Source organism: Schistocerca serialis, chromosome 7 (assembly GCF_023864345.2).
Source record: "Schistocerca serialis cubense isolate TAMUIC-IGC-003099 chromosome 7, iqSchSeri2.2, whole genome shotgun sequence".
Lineage (NCBI taxonomy): Eukaryota > Metazoa > Arthropoda > Insecta > Orthoptera > Acrididae > Schistocerca > Schistocerca serialis.
The window spans coordinates 348,724,672-348,751,174 of NC_064644.1; the positions used below are offsets into that span (position 1 = coordinate 348,724,672).

General features: G+C 39.0%; 2 protein-coding genes across 4 annotated transcripts in view; one reads left to right on the plus strand and one right to left on the minus strand.

The window, feature by feature from the left end:
• The window catches only part of LOC126412512 (FAST kinase domain-containing protein 1, mitochondrial), a 47,613-nt gene extending 22,717 nt beyond the window's left edge, over positions 1-24,896 (minus strand). The window contains exons 1-4 of one of the 2 annotated variants that reach the window (XR_007575301.1): positions 23,763-24,896; positions 13,959-14,245; positions 5,603-5,970; positions 5,045-5,527 (exon numbers count right to left, since the gene is read on the minus strand). Coding sequence is in view for 1 of the 2 variants with exons in the window: in XM_050082140.1 (XP_049938097.1) it covers positions 5,045-5,527; positions 5,603-5,970; positions 13,959-14,245; positions 23,763-24,609 (1,985 nt within the window). In the remaining variant the exon portion in view is untranslated. The remainder of the gene's footprint in view (positions 1-5,044; positions 5,528-5,602; positions 5,971-13,958; positions 14,246-23,762) is intronic. The other variant, XM_050082140.1, reaches the window with a different exon arrangement.
• A 114-nt stretch (positions 24,897-25,010) lies between these two features.
• LOC126412513 (uncharacterized) lies at positions 25,011-26,156 on the plus strand. 2 transcript variants are annotated; one of them, XM_050082141.1, is made up of 3 exons: positions 25,011-25,277; positions 25,348-25,575; positions 25,802-26,156. In XM_050082141.1, the coding sequence occupies exons 1-3, from the start codon at positions 25,110-25,112 to the stop codon at positions 25,928-25,930; spliced, it is 525 nt and encodes a 174-aa protein (XP_049938098.1). In that variant the 5' UTR covers positions 25,011-25,109; the 3' UTR covers positions 25,931-26,156. The 2 variants fall into 2 exon arrangements, with proteins under 2 accessions (XP_049938098.1, XP_049938099.1); XM_050082142.1 differs by having other exon boundaries at positions 25,013-25,262.
• The last annotated feature ends 347 nt before the right edge of the window (positions 26,157-26,503 follow it).

Consider the following 26,503-nt stretch of genomic DNA (forward strand, 5'->3'; position numbering starts at 1 on the left):
CTTTCATAGCTCCACCACAGTAGTTGCATGGCCCTTACTGTGCCGTATCTGCAAACCATATTCCTTAATCATGTTAAAAGTAGATTTTTTCTGCATGAGAATTCAAGCCCAAGTAAAGGGTATTCACTGCAATGAGTACAAGAGCACAGAAAGAATGACATTTGGGAAGCCAAGTTTTACATTACATATTTGGCTAGCTGGAGAAGATTAGTGGACTAGTGTAGAACTAGATGCTTCTTTTACAAAGATGTCCTTTATGCAGAATGAAATTTTCACTCTGCAGCGGAGTGTGCACTGATATGAAACTTCTGGACGAGGTATTGGTGGAATTACAGCTGTAAGGACGGGTCATGAGTCATGCTTGGGTAGCTCAGTTGGAAGAGCACTTGCCCACGAAAGGCAAAGGTCCCGAGTTCGAGTCTCGGTCCAGCACACAGTTTTAATCTCCCAGGAAGTTTCATGCTCTTTATGATTTGCGATAAGATTAAGGTCGCTCACAATCAAGACCTATAGTTTCATTACTAGAATATATAAAATTCATATAATGGAAAGTCCAGGTTGGAATATCAACAATATTATGAAACAGATAGATCGCTACTTCGTTAAGATGACTGTTGAGTTGCAGACAGGCACAATGAAAAGACTGTTACACACTGAGCTTTTCGCCAAAACCTTCTTCAGAGAAGAAAAGAAAACAACACACATACACACAAGTGAGACACCTCACACACATATGACCACCATCTCCAGCCTCTGTGGCTAGAGTGCAACTCTTGCGTTGGATGAAAGCATCAACCTCGTTTGTGTTGGGGAAGGGGGAGGGGGAGGGGGAGGGGGAGGGATAGCAGGGTACAGACGGGGGGGAGGGGGGAAGAGAGAAGAGCACTCTCTGGCAGAGCATGTCAGCTGGACAAAGCCACTAGGCACGGCATCAAGAGGCTGTGGGATAGGGGGGACAGTGGGTGGGTGAGATAACAGGGAGAGGAAAAGATGAGTAGGTATGTTGGCAGAGAACGGTGCACAATGAGAGTGAGAGGATGTGAAATAGGAGGAGGTGATAGGACAGAGGAGGCAGAAACTGTTGGATGTAGGTTGTGGGGCAGTAGGTTATTATAGGTTGAAGCCAGCATAATTTTGGGAGCAGAAAATGTGTTATAAGGATAATTCCAATTTGCAGAATTTCAGAAAAGCTGGTGGTAGATGGAAGGATTCAGAGAGCCCAGGTTGTGAAGCAGCTACTGAAATCACTTCCCTACACACCACCATCCCTCATGCCCATGGTCTTGCCACTACTGAACACTATCCCTCCCAATGTCCTTGAGACTCAAAACCCACCACCTAATTCCTCATACACATTACTAACTTTATCCTGACACACAGCTACTTCTTCTTTGAAGGGAAGGTATATAAACAAATCCACAGTACAGCTACGGGCACCTGCTTAGACCCCCCCCCCCCCCCCCTCAAAGCCAATCTGTTTATGGGTCACCTAGAAGAAACCTTCCTAGCCTCTCAGGTATGGTTCAGGTGCATTGATGATATCTTCACAATCTGGACTCAGGGTCATGACATCATACTGTAATTCCTTCACAACCACACCACCTCTCCCATCTGCTTCACCTGGTCCTCCTCAGACCAGCATGTCACCTTCTCCTCTCTGATGGCTCCATCCATACCTCTATCCCCATTACACCCACCAACCACCAACGATACCTCCACTTTGCCAGCTGCATTCCTTCCACACAAAAAAATCCCTCCAGTGTAGCCTGGCCTCCTGGGGAAGGCAAATCTGCAACGACAATAATTCCCTTGCTAAGTGTTCTGAAGGTCTCACAAGTTCTTCATAGGCAAGCACTGCCCCCAGACTTAGTCCGCGAATAGGTTTCCCATGCCATTCCCATGCACCTCCAATCCTCCCACCACCCTGACCAACCTGCTACAAAGCAGCAACACATTTGTCACCCATTACCACTAAGGACTGGAACAGCTGAACCACATCCTTCTCAAGATGCTTCCAACCCTTCCTGAAGTGGTGTTCTGTTGCCCACCCAACCTCCACAATACCCTAGTTCCTCACTGTGCCACTCCCTCTCCCAAACCCTAGCCTCAGGGATAATATACCTGTGGAACATCCAGGTGCAAGACCTGACCAGTCCGCCCACCCAGCACTTCCAGTCCCGTCACTGATTTATCCTATCCCATCATAGACAGGGCCACCTGTGAAAGACGCCATGTCATATCCAGCTCTGATGCACTCTTTGCAGTTTTTTTTTTTTTTTTAATATCGGTAAGATTATCAACAAGATGACCACCAGGACAAATGACCACCACTAAACTATCCCAAAACATTCTCCGCTCCCAAAATTATCCCAGTCTCAACCTACGATAACCTGCAGCCCCACACCCTACATCCAATAGTTTCCGACTCCTCTGTCCTATGACCTCCTCTCACTTCATGTCCCCTCACCCTCACTGTGACCTGCTCGCTGCTAACACACCTGCTGATCTTTTCTGTTTATCTTGTCCCCTCCTTGTCCAATCATCCCCCCCCCCCCCCCCCGTACCTCCCCCACAGCCACCAGACACTACATTTTGTCCTGCTGCTATCTAGGGATCATACAATATCACGAACATAACGAATCTATAGACAAGCACAGTGATAACAGTATAAAAAGTGGCAGTGGCACCATATGGAACAGAGATCATATGGAAAATACATAAGATCAGAAATTTTGAAAACAATACAAGAAGTCTAGACAGTGTTCAAGAAATGGATCCTAGGACTGGGAAAAACATCATCCCTTACATATTAACTTATAAAGAGATTTATTTTAAAGAGAACATCAGATTACAAGACTTGCTATGTTCCATAGGACCATATCTGAAACTGACTGACATTATGAAGCAGATGAAGAGGGACATAGACGTTGAACTCTACAGCACACCAGCCATGATGGATGAGAGCTGGACCAGATAATGTAGGAAACAGAAGCACATCACAACAAGACTTGAAACACCTGGATTTCATTATAAAATACATCCAACAACAAAATTCCATGAATCAACTGGAGACTGTACACTGAGATGACAAGTCATGGGATAGCAATATACACATACACAGAGGGCTATAGAATCACTTATACAAAGCATAAAAGGGCACTGCATTGGACAAGCTGTCATTGTACTCAGGTGATTCATACGGAAAGGTTCCCGATGTGATTATGGCTACACAATGGGAAGTAACATATTTTGAACATGGAATGGTAGTTGGAGCTAGACACATGGATATTCCGTTTTGGAAATCATTAACGAATTCAATATTCCGAGATCCACATCTCTAAGCTGAAGCCAGCATGGTGCTTACCAATGTACTATCTTTGATCTTCTAATCTTTCCTATCCCTTGCTCTTCATCTCTGTGTCACTGCACGTGGGGGCCCCCTCTATCACAAGTCTGAGTGGTCTGTTCCCACTTTCCAACCTTTCCCTCTCTATCCCTCTTTTCTTCCTTAAGGAAAGAATTAACATTTTTGAAAGATATGAATGGTTTTTTTCCTACTTTTAAATGTCTATCAGCAGTGCTTGCCACTTCACCTCCTGAAGATAAATAAGGTCAGTCCACGCCCTCACCCACTCCTTTGGGTCAATTGTCATTAGGTGTGTCACCAATAACACTAGCAAACCTGAATACCATGGATTCAACAGTGACAGTGTCCTTTATTATTTTTACATCACCACCATTCCATGCCACCACATCCCCTGGGGTGAAACATCATTGCATTCATACATCATTGGACCCATCATCAAGCAGCTTAACAACGTCAAATTCTATGGTTTCTGATTAGTTTCCTTCCCCCTCCCCATCACAACTCTTACCTGAGCTAGTGGTGTCTTAAACCCAAAGTACTTTTTCCTAGATTGTAAACCAAGTGCATACATATCCTAATCCTACAGTGTCGTCCCCCCCCCCCCCCCCCCCCCAGACTGAAAGCCATATATATTCCAAGTCTGGGTGAAACTGTTCCAGGTGTTCCAGAGTCATCCTTTGCAAACCCTTCCTATCAACTCTCCAACAGCTAGATACTAAAAGCCACTGGAACTAACAGTAATCAGTGCAGCAACCCAAAAAGTTACAGATTAAATATTCATACAGTCTGTTTTCAGTTATTTTAAAATGCTATACTCTTCAAATTCTATAATGATCATCTTTTAAAGTACCTTATTCTAAACAACTTATTACTGAATTACTGCACACAATTAAATATACGGGACAATCAAAAATTTTGCCATTTCCGGGAGCTGTACATGCAAAGTAGCGTGACTTCAATGCGGGTATAAGCACCAACAGGTTTAGTGTGGGATTCATGTCTTTCTACAGTATGTGTGGTAAATGTGGAAATGTGAACTATGCCAATGTTATTACCAAATGCGTCCAAACAGGACCAACATGCAGATATTCTTTTTTCTGGCTGCCAAAAGACAAACACTGACAGACATCTGTCAGAGAATAAAGAACGTGTGTGTGGCAGCAAGCCTGTCGAAAACCACCACTGTGGAATGATGCACCAAGTTCCGTGCTGGTTGCTTCGTGATAATGCACGTCCCCGTATCGCAAATGTTGTAGATCACAAGTTATGCCAACTCAAGTGGAAGAGACTCGAGCAACCACCATACAGTCCTGATCTTTCTTCAAGTGATTATCATGCCTTTGCTCTGGTAAAAAAGCACTAAGGCTGATGATTCCTGGCAGATAGGCATGTGCAGCAGGCAGTTACAGACTTCTTCCTGCAGCAGGACACACTGTTTTCTCAAACAGGTATCTTCAACCTGGTGTGTCGGTGGGATGATTGCGTCAGTGCTCATTGCGATTGTGCCTGATTGGTTCATTGATTCTGGACTGTACTATGACTGAAATTTTTAATAGTCCCTTATACATAACAATTTTTCTGAATGTGAATGAAGTACAATAATGAAAAGTCACTAAATCTTAAATTTTATTTCTATGTTGTAAATGGTAGCAGCTCAATAATAAACTGAAAACATACCCATCAATGATGTGTTCAAAAATATCAGTCTGCGAGCTGCTTCTGGGATTAACAAATGCTCTTCCTATCACATTAATAGTTACAATGTCCAAGTTTTTCTCACTCAAATGCCTCTGAGCACAAGTATTAAGTACAGAATTAACTTTTGCATACTGAGTTAACAAAATTTTATGAGCACCCTTCTTATAACACATTTCCACTCCACGTTGAAATCCTCTAGATATATTCAAGCAGTCAACTGAAGTAAACTGTGGTGCCATTTCAACCAATCTGTCAACTACTCTTGCAATAAAAAGCTCATCAATAACTTCTCCTTGGAAAGTGTTTCCAAAAGCTAACAAAAATGCTGCTATCATTGCGAATTTTGATGGAATTATACCAGACAGACCATTTTCCATTTCATGCAGTAGCCACTGAAGCAAGCTTCTTTCAAACTCAAAATGCCTATACTTTCCACCAAGACTGTTACTGAAATGTATGTACCTGCAAAATAAAGACACAATGATAGCATTCACTTACACACAAAAAATTTCAGGTAACATTCAAATATATAAATACCTATATGCAGTTCTCAGCAACTGGGAGCCTTCCCTTTCTGCTTCAGAGTTTTCTAAATCTTGGAGCATTTTATTCCAAAAGGCATCACACAGACGTGTGTCATGTGTTTTCAGGTGCCACATCAATTTGAAAACTGTTGGGAGAGAAGATGAGAAGACGCTATCTTGAATATGCTGCCTTGCCAGTTCTTCAAAAACATTTTTCTTTGATGGTGGTGAAAAGGGAACCACACAAGAAAGAAGTTTTGCAGTTGCTTCCAATGTTGCTGCAGACCTGCTGTCATCATTACTTATTCTTGAAAGAAACTTATTCGCACATGATTTTATTTCTTCCAAGAGATCAGCAGGCTCCAGATGACTGACAAAAACCTGAGAAAGATGATGCATTGGAGTTTGTTCTTAAAGATGCCATGTGATGGGAAATAAACACACAGTAAGTGCAAAAATGTAGTTCCAAAACCTTGGTCATCTCATCAACAGGAACAATGTTTAAATAAGCAAACAGACTGACATATCTGAGGCACACAAATACTTTTTCTTCATGAACACAGAACACTGAAGCAGATATGAGTGTACTCTATGACATTCTCTCATTGTTTGCAATTATTTCATCTGTGGAAAATTTAACATTGTATTTACAAGTGTAGGTTACTTATCACAGAGACACAATTAATTCTGCTCGTAAAAGGAACGGAATAAAAGTAAAGCATAAATAATGAACACAAAGAAATTACAGAAGTTCTTTTCAATGCAATTGTTGTGAATCTTATATATTTGAAATTAGAAGAGCAACTGTGGGGGCAGGTGGAGTGGAATCCTATGAAATTTCTGTTACATAGCAAATTAAAAAAAAAAAAAAAGTGATTAATTCTAATATTAAATGTTTAGTGAATGAAAAGGCAAGTAAGGGAGGTACAACCTCGTTTCCTGAATGTTTTGTCCACGAAAATTTCCTAATCCTACCCGCAGTAGGCAGAGTCACACATGGCCATTCATTAACTCCACGTATCACTTTTAATCTTTGAATAAAGGGGGGAAGGGGGGGAACACGGATTCCATTTCTTCTGTTGGCAACATGAGCAAGATGGAGGAACAAAGCTGTGTGAATTGAGAATAGTGTTGTGCCATATGTCAAGCCAGTGAAAGGTTATTGAGGATTGAACAATATCTCCTGATCCCACAGTGGAAACAAAACGGTAGTTTGCTGGATTCTAGGTCCCAGCTCATACATTTGTTAGCCATACATTCCAGAATTTTTGGCACACACCTCATGAAGTGTCTATTCTATGATAGCTATCTAGTAATAATAGCTCCAGGTTGGCAAACAAGGCTGCTTCACTCCATGAGTCAGGAAAGACTCCAGTCTGCCAGATTTCATCCAAAGCAGCTAGGAGGATGTCTTTCATCTTCTTGTTAACACTCCATACCATGCTGTAATGGATCTGACTGTCATTTTTTGTAGTATACATGGTCCCCTGACATTGCAAAATCCAGATTTCACATAGGAGGAGCAATTCTTCAGCAGTGTTGGATTGAAGTTCCAGTTGCTCCACTCCATTAAAGCCTATGGGATGGAGGAACTCAGTTCCCTTCAGAAGCATTTACCAAAGCGGTATACCTATCACTGCCAGGACAATATCTAAATATTTGGTTTGGAGACAACACATAGCTCAATACAGCAGAAACTGGAGACTAGCCTTGTTTGCTAGTAATCCTCCTAAATGCTTCCCATATCTTTCAAGAGTACCCAACATTACTCTGTGTGCAAGCTGCCTCTTAAGCCACTATAAAAACTTTCTGATATATACACTGGAGGGACAATGGGTCACACATAATGTTAACCTCATAGCACTGTGTATTGTTCTGAGGTTCAAAACTTATAAGTTGACTGCACAGCATCTGTCTTGCTCTACTGAATATTCATCATGGAGGCTTGCTTATGGGAACTGTTCTAGCAGAGAAGTGGATTTAGATACAGAGATGGTCACTTGAATGCAAATCATTAACTGCTTCAAACAGAGCAATACCTGCAATAGCAGGACAGAAGAACGAAAGGTTAACGACAGAGATTGATATCACTGCATAACTAAAGCAAGTATTATCATTCTTATTTAGAAGTCATAGCTTTTCTGACACAAAAGACCCTAAAAAATTTGAGTGATTGGATAATCTGACAAAGAACTACACAGTACATTGAAATCTCCTACAAGTATGAATGGTTAAAGAGTGTCAAGGAAAATGTCTTTGAACAAGGCTTTTTGAGGTCGCAAATTAATGTACATAATATAACATTATAGATAATGTGCACGATTTCAGTGCCTGGTTGAACAGCTACTGGAAAAGGGACAGAAATGGTCTGTATCATTCACATGTAATATCATGCTGCCTGGCAGTATTCTTTCAGTGGAGTGAGTATTGCTTCGGCATAAGGGCATCAATATGTCTGCTGTTGACACAAGTACAAGGCTCTTTTACATGGTAAAAGCTTCAATTTCTCCACATGTGAACTGAACTCATTGTAGTAAAGGAGTCATTTATCTATCGCAGAGGTTTCTGACTCCCTCTTTTGTACTTAGAGCCAAAGAGCCCATTCCAGAAACCTCAAAATCCATTACATTCTTCATCATGTTGTGTAACAGGTGTCTTAGTTATGATGTGATTGTTTTCACTGTTTTCTTGCCATTTCATTATTTCCCCTCTCCTACTTGTCTTTCCAGTTCAATGGAGACAATTTAGGCTGAGATACAGGTACATTTAAGTGGTTTCCCTTCCAAAGGTGTTCACATGTCACGCGCTGAGACTTCTCTGATCACAGGAAATCACTTTGGAGTTATCAGCAGGCTCATGTGGAACTTTATTTGCACTAGCACAAACACTTTGTTAACTCAGAATCCAGAGTTCAAGTGTGTGTTGATTTCTGATGTTCTTCTCCGGCAATATTACGAAAGAGGTTGGAATTGTAAGGGCCAAGGAGACTTGTATGCCTTTCCTCCCACAGTATACAAATAATTGAGGACAATGGATGGAAGTGCTACTCTTGGATGAAGGGGCTGTCACAGGAGATAAATTCATGGAAGGCTGCATCAAACCAGTCAATATACTGACGAAAAATAAAAATAATATCTATTTAGTCACCTCCAGTTCTTGGATTTTCAGAGAAGGAAGATTTAGAGTTCAAGTTGTCCAAATCAATGAGGTCTTTAGGGATGAAGCACAAGCTTGGATGCAACAGGGTCAGAGATTTATTTACATCTAGTACGAACAAGAAGTTGTTATGAGTGTTTATTAATTGCAAGAATCCAGAAAATCAAAACATGACAGTAAGTTCATAAACACTCCAGAATTCACTTAATAGATTTATGGAAGCCATGGGAAACCTAATTCTAGATTGTGATCTGAAGCTCCCTCTGCCTGATAGTGAATGCTATGTCTTAATCACTGCACCACTTCATTTCGTTTGGATTTTTGGCTCTTCCAGGCAGGTTAAACATTTTCTGCTTCACACTTGGTGATAAACTGAACAATTACAGAAACAGAGATTGGGAGAAGTACTTGTTGTTCCTTTAGCAAGAGTGGCTATACTGTAGCTCCTTTTCCAACCCTGTCCTTTGGTACCCGAATTTCCATTGCTTGTAACACCTTGTGGGGTTCAATCCTAAGAAACTCATATTTAATAGACCTGAAAAAGCTAGTGGGTCAAATGTATGCGTTTCTTCTACAGTACTATTCACACATCATATTGTATTTCACACTTCAACAACCCCTCAACCACCCAATCCTCCTGAAGCTCTGCATAATCTGTTCACATAATATCTCTGCATTTTACCACATCCTTCCTACACTTAATAGTGAGGCGTAGTTGCAGGACAATGGGGTACACTTCAGTAAAGACTGATTTCAAGAGGCTTTGTGAATTTCTCTACATCCACACAAATATTCTGTATGCTAACGTTTGGTGTGTGGCGGAAAGTACCATATGCCGCTATTAGTCACTTTCTCTCCTATTCCACTTGCAAACAGAGTACAAAAAAAAGTCTAAAGTCTCTCATCTTGTCTTCACAGTCTTTATGCAAAATGTATGTTGCTGGCAGTAAAATCATTCTGCAGTCAGCTACAAATGTCTGTTCTCTAAATTTTCTCAACAGTATTTCATGAAAATAATGTTGCCTTCCCTCCAGCAATTTCCATTTAAGTTTGCAAATCATCTCCTTAACATTCACATGTTAACTGACACTACCACTAACAAATGTAGCAGCATCCCTGTCAACTGCTTTGATGTCTTCCTTTAATCTAACCCGGTAGGGATCCGAAACACTTGAATAGTGCTCCAGAACGGGTTGCATGAATGTTCTATATGTGGTTGCTTTTGTAGATGAGCAACATTTTCCTAAAACTTTCCCCATAAACCAAAGTCGACCATCTGACTTACCTTGCCTTCCTTGTTCATTCCATTTCACATCACCTTGTAACAGTACAGCTAGATATTTAATCAACGTGACTGTGTTCAAACTTTACAACATTGTTTTTCCAACACATCTGTATTAACTTCCAGTTTTCTACATTTACAGCATGCTGCCATCCATCACACCAAACTGAATATCTGTCTAAGTTATCCTGTAACCTCCCACAACCGCTCAACAATGAGTGCCACAAACACAGTGTCATCAGTAAACAGCCACAGACTGATGTTCACCTTATCCATTAGATCATTTGTGTATACTGTGAACAAAAGTGGTTCTATCACGCTTCCCTGAGGCATTCCTTACAATACCCTTTTTATATCAATACGGTGTCGAAACAAAAGAACTGACGTCATTGGTGATCTTGCAGCTATCAAAGAATGAAATTACATTGAAATCCAGGCCTTTTGTAGCTGCTTACAGGTGTTAATAAATATCAATGGGGACAGTAGAAAATGTGTGCCCCAACCAGGACTCGAACCCAAGATCTCCTGCTTTACATGGCAAACGCTCTATCCGACTGAGCCATTGAGGACACAAAGCATTACATCAGAATTTCTAAAATCCTTAGGGGAAGAGGCAACTATTCATTTTGGTATGCAGAATGTATGAGCCTGGCGATATACCAATCAGACTTTAGGAAAAATGTCATCCATATAATTCACAAGGTTACAAGAGCTGACAAATGCACAATCAACCTAACAGCTCCTACATCCAAGCTGCCGACAAGAATAATACACAGAAGAAAGGAAAAGAAAATGGAGGATGTGTTAGATGATGACCAGTTTGGCTTTAGGAAAGGCAAAGGTACCAGAGAGGCAGTTCTGATATTGTACTTGATATTGGAAGCAAGAATGAAGACAAAACAAGACATGTTCGTAGGATTTGTTGATCTGGAGAAAGTGTTCGACAATTTCAAATGATGCAAGATGTTCAAAATCCTGAGAAAGGCGGGTAATATACGATATGTACAAGAATGGATACGGAACAATAAGAGTGGAAGACCAAGAATATAGTGCTAAAATTAGAAAGGGTGTAAGACAGGGATGTAGTCTTTTGCCCATACTGTTCAAACTATAGACTGAAAAAGCAATGATGGAAATAAAAGGAAGATTCAAGAACAAAATTAAAATTCGAGGTGAAAGGATACCAATGATAAAATTTGCTAATGACATTGCTGTTCTCAGTGAAAGTGAAGAAGAATTACAAGATCTGCTAAATGGAATGAATAGCCTAATGAGTATAGAATATGAACTGAGAATAAATCGAAGAAAGACAGAAGTTTTGAGGATTAGCAGAAACGAAAATAGCGGGAAACTTAACATTATAATTGGCGATCATAAAGTAGATGAAGTTAAGGGATTCTGCTACCTAGACAGCAAAATAACCCATGACGGATGGAGCAAGGTCATAAAAAGCACATCAGCATTGGTAAAAAGGTCATTCCTGGCCAACAGAAATCTACTAGTACTGAACAAAGGTCTTAATTTGAGGAAGATTTCTGTGAATGAATGTTTGGAGCACAGCATCGTGTGGCAGAGAGATTTGGGCTGTGGGAAGACCAGAACAGAAAGGAATAGAAGCATTTGAGGTGTGGTGATACAGAAATATGTTGAAAATTGGGTGGACTGATAAGGTAAGAAATGAGGAAGTTCTCCACAGAAGCTGCGAGGAAATGATTATATGGAATACACTGGCAAGAGAAAAGCACAGTATGATAGAACACTTGAAGACTTCAAGGAAACACTTCATGGTACTAGAGGGAACTATGGAAGGTATAAACTGTAAGGGAAGACAGAGATTGAAATACATTCAGCAAATAATCAAGGACATAAGTTTCAATTGCTATGCTGCGATGAAGAGGTTGGCACAGGAGAGGAATTCAAACCAGTCAGATGACTGATGACACAAAAATTCATTTGAAAAAAAAAAAAAAAAAAAAAAAAAAAAAAAAAAAAAAAAAAAAAAAGAAAAGTCTAGTGAACATGGCCTGTAAAATGCATACCTGAAGAGCTATGAGATGTGTTTAACAGTAGCGAAGAAAGGAAAATACAATCAGTCTACACAGTATACTGCTCAAAAAACATTTGTGTGATTGATCCTTGAATATTCCTTGAACATTTGGCATCTGTATCGCTTGAATATGTGGCATCTGTGCCATTTAGGACTAACAGGGGAAACTGAATACATACAACAGAGCTAGTGTATGCTTTAAGATAGAAGCAAAATATGCAATGAAAGTATACTTACAATGTTTCCAGAACCAGTTTTAAATCAGGAATCTTATAATATACAACAACCCCCATACTTATCATCATATACGGATTGCTACGCCAAGATTAGACATGAAGGCAGTATCTGTTCCCAAAAGAACAGATACCATTGACGACCGTGCAGTTTCTCTAGAATGAAATAATAATTAAATTGACACCGTAGCTGCAAACAGGTGTTGATATACATCATTGGGGACATGCTGAAAATGTGTGCCCCAACCGGGACTAACTCGGGATCTCCTGCTTACATGACAGACGCTCTATCCATCTGAGCCACCATGGGCACAAAGGATGGTGCGCCTGCAGGGACTTATCCCTTGCACGCTCCCCAGGAGGCCCACATTTCCAACATGCCCACACCACTACATTCATAGTGCGCCTAATAGATGTTTGCCCATAACACTCATTACTCGTGGCATATTAATATTCCAAATCCCGTACGAGTTGGGGCATAGTGTGTGCATTCGCACAAGAAGGTCAACAGCCGGATAGCCATATTTTAACTATATATGAAGGTAGTATCTGTTCCCGAAAGAACAGATACCATTGATGACCGTGCAGCTTCTCTAGAATGAAATGATAATTAAATCGACGCCCTAGTTGCAAACAGGTGTTGATATACATCATTGGGGACGTTTTGAAAATGTGTGCCCCGACCGGGACTTGAACCCGGGATCTCTTGCTTACATGGCTACCCGGCCATTGACCTTCTTGTGCGAACGTACACACTATGCCCCACACTTGTGATGATATACATCATTGGGGACATTTTGAAAATGTGTGCCCCGACCAGGACTTGAACCCGGGATCTCTTGCTTACATGGCTACCCGGCCATTGACCTTCTTATGCGAACGTACACACTATGCCCCACACTTGTACTGGACTTGGTAGATTAATCTGCCAAGAGTAACGAGTGTTATGGGCAAACATCTATTAGGCGCGCTATGAATGTAGTGGTGTGGACATGTTGGGAATGTGGGTCTCATGGGGAGCATGCAAGGGATAAGTCCCTGCACGTGCACTATCCTCTCTGCCCTCAGTGGCTCAGATGGACAGATCGTTTGCCACGTAAGCAGGAGATCCTGGGTTCGAGTCCCGGTCGGGGCACACATTTTCAACATGTCCCCAATGATGTATATGAACACCTGTTTGCAGCTAGGGTGTCGATTTAATTATCATTTCATTTAAGATTAGACTAATTACAGCGTGCACACAGCAGTCACTCTTCCCACGCTCCATTCGCAAGTGGAAAAGGAGGATCCCTAATAAATGGTGCAATGAGAAATACCCTCTGTCATGCACTTCACAGTGGTTTGCTGAGTATAGATGACTATGTAGAAGAAGAAAACTGTTACAACTGAATTCCTGTTACAATTAACTTTATGAGAGCCTACTAACTGTTCTCTAACTGGACCTATTTTGGTGATTTTTTAGAATCCACTTTTCATCTATCTGCAAATTATTTTTATTAAATTAGCTACAGAGCATTATTAGAAATAGAGTTATAATTGGAACTGAGGCTTAATACCCAATGGCAACAACAATGAATAGTATATAAGAGCTTAAAAACTAACTCTTTCTCCTGAAGCAGTGATCAAAAATTTATAAACATGCAGAAATTACCTTATGCAGCATAAACAACTCCTCTGGAGTTAGTTCTGAGACTTTTCCCTTCAAAGACAACAACAGAATCTTTATTGTTGAAGCATTTTTTTGTGACCATTGTGGAAGACTGAGAAATACAGCAGCCTTAAGAATTGTCCTTGTCCCCTGAGCTGTCATTTCTCCTCTTGACACGAGTCCCTCTGCTATTTCCTTGTATAATTTTATAAAAGACCAGTTCAGCAGAGCATGTGCATTTTTCATGCACACTGTTATTAAGTGGAAGTCTTGTATATTTTCACATCTATCTGGGGAAAAAGTAATTGTTCTAATTGACCAAAGGAGTTGGAAAATACAGCAAAATATATAGAACTTTACATTACTATAAGCTTTTGTTCTACTGGAAGAACTCCACATTAACCACACATTACACTTTCTCAACATTAATGACAGGATGTTTCCATTCTGTGATTACTATGGGTATATAACACAACTGATAGATGCAAAAAGAATAATGAAGCCTTACCAAAAGTAGCATTATATCTCTTTGAATGTTCGGATTTCTGCTGGATGCAATCCAGTTGGGCATCACAAGCATAAAAATCTTATAATAGTATTGAACCAGAACGCTACCGTAACTGATGTTTCATTGCTATAGTAGCAATAGGCCTGTTTCAGATCTATGACTATTTTTAGGTTATCTGCTGGCAAATACACGTTGTTAACAGTTGTAAAATGATAACTAATAACTATTTTGTTCGATTGTGTTTGTTAGTACTTATATCCATATTGCATCATGCTACTCTCACTGTCTTACGTTCTTATGGCTGCATAAGGATCTTCAATTGCCAGCCCTGGCAGCCCTGCAGCCAGGTGACTAGCGCGAGTTTTGGTGTTCTTGTAAAGATAAGTCATTTTAGATTATAAAACATATAGATTAGTACTTATTACATGGTAAATAGGTGCATTAATGTGTCTTTTAAGTGTACCATTAAAAGTTTCATTTTTCTTTACGTAATAAAGCAGAAAACGCGAAAAGACCATACAGTCGTATTTTCTGTTTACGTTCTGCTGCAGCAAATCTATAGAATTTCGTTTAGGTGTTCCTTGCTCTCTGCAGCAATTTAAATTAGCGTACCTCTTCATTATTTAACTAGCATTTCCGGAAAGTAGCGTAAAGTTTAAGTTGTTGTTTCAGAAACCTTGCACTTTTGTAAACCATTACGTTTATCATGAGTGAAAAGTGCTTGACTTGCCGTAGAATTGTTAGGTCGAGGATTTGGCGCGATGGGTGCTGTAGTTTTTTCCATGTGGGTGACTGTAGTGGCGTGGGAAAGGGGAAGTAAATGAGACTCATCAGTGGTTTTGTAGGTTTTGTAGTAGAGATAGGATGATACTAGAACAGGAGGGGAAAATTGCCGCCCTTCAGGCAGAGTTAGACAAGGCCAGGGGAGATCTTGAGAGGTTAAGGAGGGAGAAGGGTAAAGAGAGGTGGGAAGTGGCAACAGGAGGAACAGGCCTAGAACTTTGTCTGATAGCTTCATGGTGAATGTGGAAAATAGATTTGACCTGTTGCTTCAGTTAGAAGCTGGTGAGCCTCAAGCAGTTGCAGGTGTAGACAGGGCACAACAAACTTTCGGCAGCAAATTGAAAAGTAAGAATGTAAGGATATCAGTAAAGAGAAAGAAAGTGTTGTTGTTAGGTAGTTCCCATGGAAGAGGTGTTGGCTAACTTTTGCAGGATGAACTAGGATCAGAATACCAGGTCACCAATTTTTTTAAACCTAGTGCTGGTCTGGAGCAGGTGATAGAGGATTTAGGATCACTTTACAAAGATTTCACTAAGGAAGACACCGTGGTTATAGTGGGTGGGGCAGGTAACAGTATTGACAGAGATCCTGGGTACAGTATAGAGTGTGACCTGGCGAAGATTGCATCAGCGTCGAAGCATACTAGTGTTGAGTTTGTATCTGTTCTTGAGCGCCATGACTGACCTCATTTGAACTCTTCTGTCATGAGAGTTAATTTTGAGCTGGAACGGCTGCTTATGTTGGGTACAGGGTCACACATTGGTGTGGTTCCTGCTGATTCTCTCAGAAAGTGGGATTATACTAGGCATGGCCTTCACCTCAACAGGAAGGGGAAGGGTAAATTGATTGGGGAAATAGCAGGAAAGTTAAAGGGGGGGGGGGGGGGCACTATCATGAGTGGTAAAATACCAGTGGTTATAGGGTTCAGAAAAGGCCCTTTTTTAGGGTAGGGAGGACAGAAAGAAAGCAAATTTTAAGAGAGGGTGAAACTGAGACAAACCTTAAGTTTGAGAAAGAAATCAAAAAACATAATTCCATCTTATTACATCAGCATAAACAGCTATTGGTTAAGAATTTTCAACAGTCAGCAGATATTATAACTCTACCAAATTTTAACTCAGTCAATGTGAAATGTCAGCTATCTTTATTGCATCAAATTATTCGAGGACTGAGAAATAAAATTAATGAATTAACTATCTGCATAGATGCATTAGAGTCTTCAAACCCAGCTGACATAATCTGCCTCTCTGAACATCATGTGACCACTGGTATAGAACTTTTAAGAGTTACAGGGTTTAGGTTAGCATCTCACTTTTGTAGATCAGGAATGGAGAAAGGAGGAGTTGCCACATTCATTAGGAACTGTCATAAATTTAAGAACACAGACATTCATAAATTTTGCCTAGAACAGCATATGGAAGCATGTGCAACAGAATTAGAATTTCACAAAAAATCCTTCATAATATTAAGTGTATATCGAGCACCTGCAGGTAACTTTAATCTGTTTGTAAACCACCTTGAAGCTGTACTGGCCCATTTAACAACCAAAAACAAAGAAATAGTGGTTGCTGGTGATTTCAATGTAGATTTCCTTAAAGACTCTCCCAATAAGAACTTATTTGAGTTAGTAACACTATCATTCAACTTAATTCCCACTGTAAAGTTCCCCACTAGGGTAGCCACTTGCTCACAAACAGCCATTGATAATATCTTTATAGAAAAGTCCAATGAACAAAATTATATTACAAAACCAATAGTCAATGGCCTCTCAGACCATGACATGCAGTTCCTTCTGTTAAATGTTAATACTGAACAGGATATAAAATCTGTTAAATCTGAGCTCAAAAGGGTAATCAATAAGCCAAAAATTGATTATTTTAGGACACTCCTCAGAGACATTCACTGGACTGATGTTTACAGTGCCTATGGCATGAACGAAAAATATAACACTTTTGCTAATAAAGTGCTTACCTTATTCGAACACTGTTTTCCCCCAAAACTTACCAAGGTTAGAGCAAAGTCTACAAAAAAGCCATGGATTACTTGAGGAATAGGGGTATCTTGTAAAACAAAAAGAAAACTGTATCTGTCAATCCGAAACAGTTCCGATGTTGATGCTATAGCACATTACAAGAAATACAGCAAAATATTAAAGACTGTAATATGGATGTCCAAGCAAATATATTACAAGGAAAAGATAGTCATATCAGATAACAAAATAAAGACAATATGGGATATAGTGAAGGAGGAGACCGGTAGAACCAGACGTGAAGAGGAACAAATAGCATTAAGAGTAAATGATACATGGTGACAAATGTGTATAGTGTTGCAGAACTTTTTAATAAACATTTTATAACTGTTACCGAAAAGATAGGATTGTCAGGTTTGGTAGATGCTGCTATGGAATACCTCAGACCAGAAATTTCAAGCAACTTCCATAATATGAATTTGACCCTCACTACCCCAACAGAAATAATGTCCATCAAAAAATCTTTAAAATCAAAAACATCTAGTGGGTATGATGAAATATCAACAAAGTTAATTAAGGAATGTGATTCTGAGCTAAGTAACATATTAAGCTATCTGTGTAACCAGTCATTTATCAGTGGAATATTTCCTGAATGGCTGAAATATGCTGATGTTAAGCCACTGTTTAAGAAGGGAGATAAAGAAATAGCATCAAATTTCCATCCAATTTCACTGTTGCCAGCATTCTCAAAAATTTTCGATAACGTAATGTACAGTCGGCTTTATAACCATCTTATCTCAAATAACATACTGTCAAAGTCACAGTTTGGATTTCTAAAACGTTCTGATATTGAGAAGGCTATCTACACTTACAGTGAAAATGTGCTTAAATCATTAGACAAAAAATTGCAGGCAACTGGTATATTTTGTGATCTGTCAAAGGCATCTGACATTGTAAATCACAATATCCTTTTAAGCAAATTAGAGTATTATAGTGTAACAGGAAATGCTGCAAAATGGTTCAAATCTTATATCTCTGGCAGGAAACAAAGGGTGTTATTAGGAAAGAGACATGTATCAAGCTATCAGGCATCATCCAACTGGGAACTAATTACATGTGGGGTCCCACAAGGTTCCATATTGGGACCCTTACTTTTTCTTGTGTATATCAATCACTTTTCATCAGTAACATTACCAAATGCCAAGTTCGTTTTGTTTGCCAATGATACAAACATTGCAATAAATAGCAAATCAAGCGTAGTCTTAGAAAGATCAGATAATAAAATATTTGTGGACATTAATCACTGGTTCCTAGCCAATTCTTTGTCACTAAACTTCGAAAAAACACACTACATGCAGTTCAGAACTTGTAAGGGGTGTCCCACGAGTATATGTCTAACATACGATGACAAGAAGATACAAGAAGTGGACAATGTTAAATTCTTGGGATTACAGCTTGATAATAAATTCAACTGGGTGGAGCACACCACAGAACTGCTGAAGCGTCTTAACAAATCTAGTTTTGCAATGTGAATTTTGTCAGACATAGGGGATATAAAAATAAAAAAGCTGGCATACTATGCTTACTTTCATTCCATAATGTCATATGGGATTATTTTTTGGGGTAATTCATCAAGCCAAGCTAAAGTTTTCCAGGTACAAAAACGTGCAGTACGAGTTATAGGTGGTGTGAACTCAAGAACATCCTGCAGAAGCATGTTTGGGGAACTGGGGATACTAACTACTCCTTCCCAATATATTTATTCATTAATGAAATTTGTCATTAAAATATATCACTTTTTCAAACCAACAGCTCAATTCATAGAATCAATACAAGAAATAAGAATAATCTTCACAAGGATTTAAAGTCACTTAGTCTTGTACAAAAAGGTGTGCATTATTCAGGAACACACATTTTCAATAACTTGCCAGCAGCCATAAAAAGCTTAACAACCAATGAAATTCAGTTTAAGAGAAGCCTAAAGGATTTATTGGTGGCCAACTCCTTCTACTCCATTGATGAATTTCTCAGTAAAACCAACTGATATATATATATATAAACAAAGATGATGAGACTTACCAAACAAAAGCGCTGGCAGGTCGATAGACACACAAACATACACACAAAATTCTAGCTTTCGCAACCAACGGTTGCTTCGTCAGGAAAGAGGGAAGGAGAGGGAAAGAAGAAAGGAAGTGGGTTTTAAGGGAGAGGGTAAGGAGTCATTCCAATCCAAACGAAAGTGCTGGCAGGTTGATAGACACACAAACAAACACAAACATATACACAAAATTCGAACTTTCGCAACCAACGGTTGCTTCATATATATATATATATATATATATATATATATATATATATATGAAACTCTTTGCCTCTGTATATGTCTGCTTGTGTCTGTATATGTGTGGATGGATATGTGTGTGTGTGCGCGAGTGTATACCCGTCCTTTTTTCCCCCTAAGGTAAGTCTTTCCGCTCCCGGGATTGGAAAGACTCCTTACCCTCTCCCTTAAAACCAAAATCCTTTCGTCTTTCCCTCTCCTTCCCTCTTTCCTGACGAAGCAACCGTTGGTTGCGAAAGCTAGAATTTTGTGTGTATGTTTGTGTGTCTATCGACCTGCCAGCGCTTTTGTTTGGTAAGTCCCATCATCTTTGTTTATACACACACACACACACACACACACACACACACACACACAATATAACTTCTGCGCTATTTCAGTGCAGTAATGTGTTCATTGTAAACGTGTGTGTGTGTGTGTGTGTGTGTGTAAGTACAATCTAACTTCTGCACCATTTCAGTGCAGTAATGTGTTCATTGTAAATAAGTATTATAGTAGTTGTATTACATGTTTATTACCTTATAAATAAATAAAAAACTTTTTTATTTTAAATTCCGTGCATTAGTATTTGTAAAATGACTTTCATATAGTGTTCATTAAAAAATGACAATAATTCCACTTGGGACCTGTGGAATGGTACATTAGCTTATTTGTTTTAGTTGTAAATATTTGTCATGTACTGTTGTTTTTCTGACATGTTCCACATCCTTGAGGACCTCCTCACTACGGATCAATTGGAATGAAAGTAAATCTAATCTAAAAGAAATCTAATCTAATCGTAATTTTATTTGTTAATCATTTAATGTAAGTTTCACTTCTGACTGCTGTTGTTAAAAATGTCAGCTTAGGTCTTTTATTGATGGTATGTACTGTTGTAGTTTTGACAGCTACAACTGACAACTAATCCAGCAATTCTGTAGAGTTTTAATTTGTTTGATTATCTATCTATTTACCGTAATGATCTGTGGCATGGTAGTGTAATCTTTTTATGTTGGATTAGTTGTCAATCGTAGCTGTCAAAACTGCAACAGTTTATCCCATTCATAAAGGACCTATGCTGATATTTCTCAATCATAAGTGAAAATTAAATTAAATGACTAACAAATAAAATTAGGCTGCAATTGAAGATTCTTATGCAGCAATAAAGATTATAAGGCAGAGAGAGTGCCATGATGCAATACTGATGTAAGTACCAGCATACAACCAACTCCAACACACTGTGCCGTAGTGAGTCACACAACACAACACTATTACGTCAAGGGTCAAAGCAGAAAGGTTTAATCGGATGCTCCCATTGACCCTTATAATCCACAGCAATAAAATAAGATCAATTACAGCAGCGTTCAGGTTCAGTACCATTATTAAGATGTCATTACAAGACGTTTACCATGCTGTGAGCCTCAGAGAAAATAAAATAAATAAATAAAAAGCAAAATCTACAGATTTGAGCTACCGCACAACACTTTCTTATCAATCTCACGCTCATGTACAAACAACATGTCTATTGCAGCTTCCATTGTAATCCCATCTTTCCAATGTCTGTCTGTCATTAATGAACATTCAAAGGGCATAAAAAATTTTGGTCTCACTTCCTGTGTATTATATTACTACTTCAAACATGCATATCATCAATCAATAAAACACAGTGTTTGCATGAAATACTACAGCCTGTGGTGCAACAGTAACAGACTACAGATTATTAGTGCTTATACATCACCTCGCTTGAACTTGGTATTAACAAAAAACCTTGCACTAAAAAAAAAAAAAAAAAAAAACCACCCCCTCAGTAAATTACAAAACTCTAGGAGCTCTAATTCTGCTGGTGTGCAGATGTATTATGAGCTCCCAAAGAGCTGGTTCTCTTGTTTCTGGGCTCATGTGAAACTACTGATGTTCTTTCACTATTTACAATCAGGCCATAATTAAGTTGAAAATGCCATCTTTGTTGACAAAGTTTTCAGCCTGCCAATCCCAGTCACCTCTGGGCGCTGTCTCATAAACCTAGGCATATATGCCATGATTCCTATTGCATTGCAGCTCATGGAACTCCAAATTCTGTGAGAACTGTTAAGCAACCGATAAGTTACTTGGCAGTATCAGTGACATGTTGTTTGTGCTGCAGGTATTAGACCTCCATTGCCATAGTTGTTCGGCCAACATACTACATAGCAAATGGAAACATAATGCTGCAAATTCCTAAGCATGTGTCATCTTTCGTGTTTCTGAATAGGTTGATTGCTTCCAATGGGCATGTCACATGCTTGTTATTTCTTAAGTATGCATCAGACAGTAGGCCATTGGCTTTGGATTTTATTCTTACTCTCTTCACATATTAGCTTCACACATAAGTTCCCTTTCAATTTGAAATCTGGTATATCCAGTTTTGTGAAATCCCATATGTTCTGCACACCAAAGTATATAGACCACATGTTTCCATGATGGACAATGACAGGTGAACCATATTGCCTCACTTAATAATGACATATTAGAATTTTACCTGTCCTTTCTCTCTCTAATCCCATAACAAACCGGACACTGGGATGGCATGAATGGAAATATTGCAATAACTTATTTAGTTTTTGTAAACCAAGTGGATATATGGCAAACATGCCATTCAGGTAGCAGGAAAAAGAAAACCTGTTTGTTTATATATTGATGACTGCAAGGCTTCTTCCTGCAAATGTTCCATAAACAAGTTTGCCAACAATGACTAAAACAGGCTACCCCTTTAGTTCTTTCAAAATAATACAGAATAAGTAAGTCAGCAAACACCTGAACAGGGCCATCAAGCTTCCCACAAATAACAGTTTCTTTAATGGGCCACTGGTGTGGCTGTGTTTTCTTCCAACTAATATGCAACAAACACCCACCAGGAGTGTCTGAGCACCACTGATTTAAAATGCTCACTGCACAAGAGTTACTATAAGCTACTGGAGGAGCCTGTAGGTACTGTTTGTGATGTAGCTGGGTTCTGAGAGTAGGTACTTGCCTGCTCACTCTTCAGTTTGCCTATGTAAATACTTTCTGAACTGTCCATACCATGTAGCTACTTTAACCCTGCTGGTTAAAAGATGCCACCTAAGTTATTGCACCTTCCAGTCTGCGGATATACATCAATTTTGTGACCAAAGGTTGTTGTTGACTTCTGGTCTGTTACTTTCACTTACCATTCATTGAAAATCAATGCCCAGCATTTGTTGTTACTTCATGGAGTTCACTGCAGACCTGACTGCTTGCAGTATACTGCAGCAGAGAATTTTAGTGTCATCAGAGAGTGCTAGAGAATCAATTATTTTTTAAACACATGCCAATATTTATGCTTTTAGTTTCAATTTGCCACTTTTAAGCTTGTTTTCCTATAACTTAACAAGCATTTTTCACTTTAGATGTTGATTTCGGTTGTTTGGCTGATCCCCTTGTCTTTTTATCAATTAGAAATTCCTCTGAAATGTAACACAAAGTTCACAGCTTTCTTGTCACATAAGATCACAGTGTGAGTGCATCATTTCAGAAAGGCTACACTCTTTTTTCCCATCTTCAGCTGAAGTCACTTCACTAGAAGATGGGAAGCGATAGTAGCCTTTCCAAAATTTCATGCTCAAGTTGTGATCTTATACACCAAGAAACCCATCAAGATTTTATCACACTGACATGCTGTAAAACTTTCACAGGCACACATTATACAATGTTTGTTTGTTGATGGATTTATAAGCCTATGCCAACTTTCTGGACACTACAATTTGAATTTGTGTCTGACACTTGGTGCTGAGATCTAGGACTTGTTCTACACATAAGCTCTTCTTTTGGATCTTGTCTGGTATTACCTACGTAATAAGACAGCATTTTTGTTTATCTAAGCTATTAAGTGAAGCCTTGATATGAATTTTATAGTTAATAGGAAGGAAAAAAATTCTTTTGTACTTGTTTAGGGTAGATTTCTGCCGTTTCTTATGGGGCAGGTCAGTTAATGTTCATTTCCATTCTTTGGACGTTTGGCAACATTTCCTCAGCAGATTTGTGTACGTGTATCACCAGCTCATTGACTCACTACCCTATACTGGATACAGTAAAATAACTGCTTTAAACATAGGAACAGCTGTAAAGTTGATTGGCATCTACCAAATGATATCTACATTAAATAACAAAACAGGTATTAGCAGCAAATAGAAGGAAAAAATCCCTATATATAAACTCTTGACTTACCTAGTGCACTGTAAATGAGCGGAATAACTTCTTTTAGAATCATGCATGTCCAAATACTATTTGGTATATAAACTGCCACTGTAAATCTGGATAAGGCAGTAAGTGGGAAATGTGTTGATAACGACTCAATGAGTGAAGCACAATATGCTACTAAATTTTGCATAACTGGATGTGTCAAGCGTACGTCCATCTTTCTTAAATACAGTAATGTACATGTTGCAGCATCAGGTGTCATTTGAAGATAAGTTCTATTTACAAGCTCTATCAAATGTTTAAAATCTTCATGATTACTGACAACATTAATATAATGTCTCAGTGAGTCTGATGTGCCTACTGCTGGGTTATAAACCTTAGCCTCGTCTTCTTCTTTGGCATACACCCTGTAAAATATTTTCTGCAGATCCCACAGCACTAACACAGCTTGGCTCACATGTTGGGAAGTAAGTTGAAGCTCTGTGGGTCTAATAATATTAAATACTTCCTGTACTGACATACAGGTCTTCAATTTGAGCAACAGAGGGTCTTCAGAATCTGGATACAAGAAGTTTCTCAAAGATTCACTCATTTCCTTAAGTTTTTCATAGTCTGGATCATCATCCTGTTCACTAAATTCATCTGATTCGCTGTCATCAGTGTCTGCAGAATGTGCTAAATATCTAAGAGAAAGATTCTTGCTCATAACTTCTACTGCAGTCTGATTGTTACCCCTGTGAATTCGGCAATGTGGTGATTTTACAGTGCTCAGAACGGCACATATTCTCATACATCTCTCATGGAGTAAATTATATGTCAGGCGTATGTTTCTTTCCATTATTGTTGAACCAAACCTTTGCCATGCACACATCATACAAATCTCTTAAATGATACATGTGAATAACAACATATAGTTCGTTCCCTGCTCTCCTCTCTGCTAGTGTTGTATCTTAGATCTACAATTATCTGACCACAGTGAATCCCTCAAATAACACTGGTTAGTCTTCTCCTTACAAGTAACATCCTAGTCGATTTCGAACAACAATCGAGCGAATGTCATCACTGAAATGCAGCTTTGTTTACTTTTCACCTTCATCATGTTCGGAACACCACGAGCACACCACACTTCACACAATAACTGTTTACAGCGGTCTCTGCATGCTATAATATCTTTGAATGTGTAATATCTGCAAAGATGTGTTTACTGAAGAGCTCTTCCGTGGTTCTTTCAGTTTGAATTTCCTTGGTGACAACTTATGTTCGCCGATCGGTTTCTGTAAACAGCTTGTTAGTTGTTAGCTTGTTACTTAGTCGCGTGGGAAGCTACGCTGTGTTTTGTTAATTGGGTGGAGTGGTTGGCTACTACACGGTGAGATGAGGAACGTAGAGATAAAAGCAAAGGTCAGGAACCTCGCAGAACTCATCTCGAGGGCAGAACAGCTTAGTAACTCCAAAGGCGAAGTTATAAAACAGGAAGATACGTTTTATAATGTGCCTCGAGGAAGACTCAAACTTAGAAAATTTGAGGTATTTCACCAAGCGGTAAGTTACCGTTCACTTATTACTTTCGAGAAAAATAATTCATCATTTTTTTGTGTTGTTTGCGTTGTAGGATGGAACATCACAGTTAATATGTTACGAAAGAGCCGATACTGAAGGACCTAAAGTATGTGAGTACACGAGAGTTGATTTTCCACCTGGTTCGAACCCAGGACCAGTATTGGCTCAAGCATTGGGAATTAAAGGAACTGTAAAGAAAACTCGAAGGCTTTACCTTGTGGGTAACACAAGAATACACATTGATGAAGTCTTTGGCTTAGGAAAATTTATGGAGTTGGAGGTTGGTTTTTTAATGTGTTAAGTTTATAATGCTTCATTTGACAGTAGTTTATAGTATTAAAGTGCTTTTAACGAGCTTTCAACTGCCATCTATCATGTTGAGACACATAAACAAATAGTTGTGAAGACTTCATTTAACAAAGAAAACAATCGAATACAGCAATCATTTTTCAGGTATCAGAGCAGGTTTATTGAAAAACTATTAATTGTGTCCCTTCACTGTACAGGTTGTTCTTACTGAAGACCAGCGTATTGAAGAAGGTCAAGCGGTGGCTGAAGATATTAGGAGGAAATTAGGAGTTGAAGAAACAGATCTCTTATCTGGTGCATATATGGATATGTTGTTGAGACGTTGATATTATATGTTGTTTTAAGAGGATCAGCAGTTAATTGCAACCCCATGCAAAGTCTGATAGATTAACAAAAGTGATATGAATGTCGAGAGGTTTGTGGCTTACAGGAACACTGGTCTCGTTGAGGTTTTGTTAAGGCCTTAATTGTATTTGTAAGCATGAATCATTGTTGGAAGTTTTGTAAGCAGTGAAGCATTTAATATGTGAAATAAAGGTTATTTTATGTAAATGATGATATTCAGTACTCTTATTCCCACAAAATAATCTAAACTTTTGTGTACTAGGTCTGTCTGTCTCCAAAATTTTGCTTTCCTTAGACAACAAGGCAGATGAAAATAATTTGAAAGACTGTTTTTCATGGCAAGTAAATTTGTAACATGGAGATATTTTGGAAAGAAAAACAGAAAATGTATGCTTCTGAAACACACTATCATTGTGTACAGCAAGAGCAAAATGTGTTGAAAAGTACTACAGACTCTAGGGAATGTCCGGATAATTTTTTGTTCCCTCCTTTAGTGAGAAAAATTGCGAAAAGAAAAAAATCTGGTGCTTCAGTTGTAATTTGTCCGTATTTTA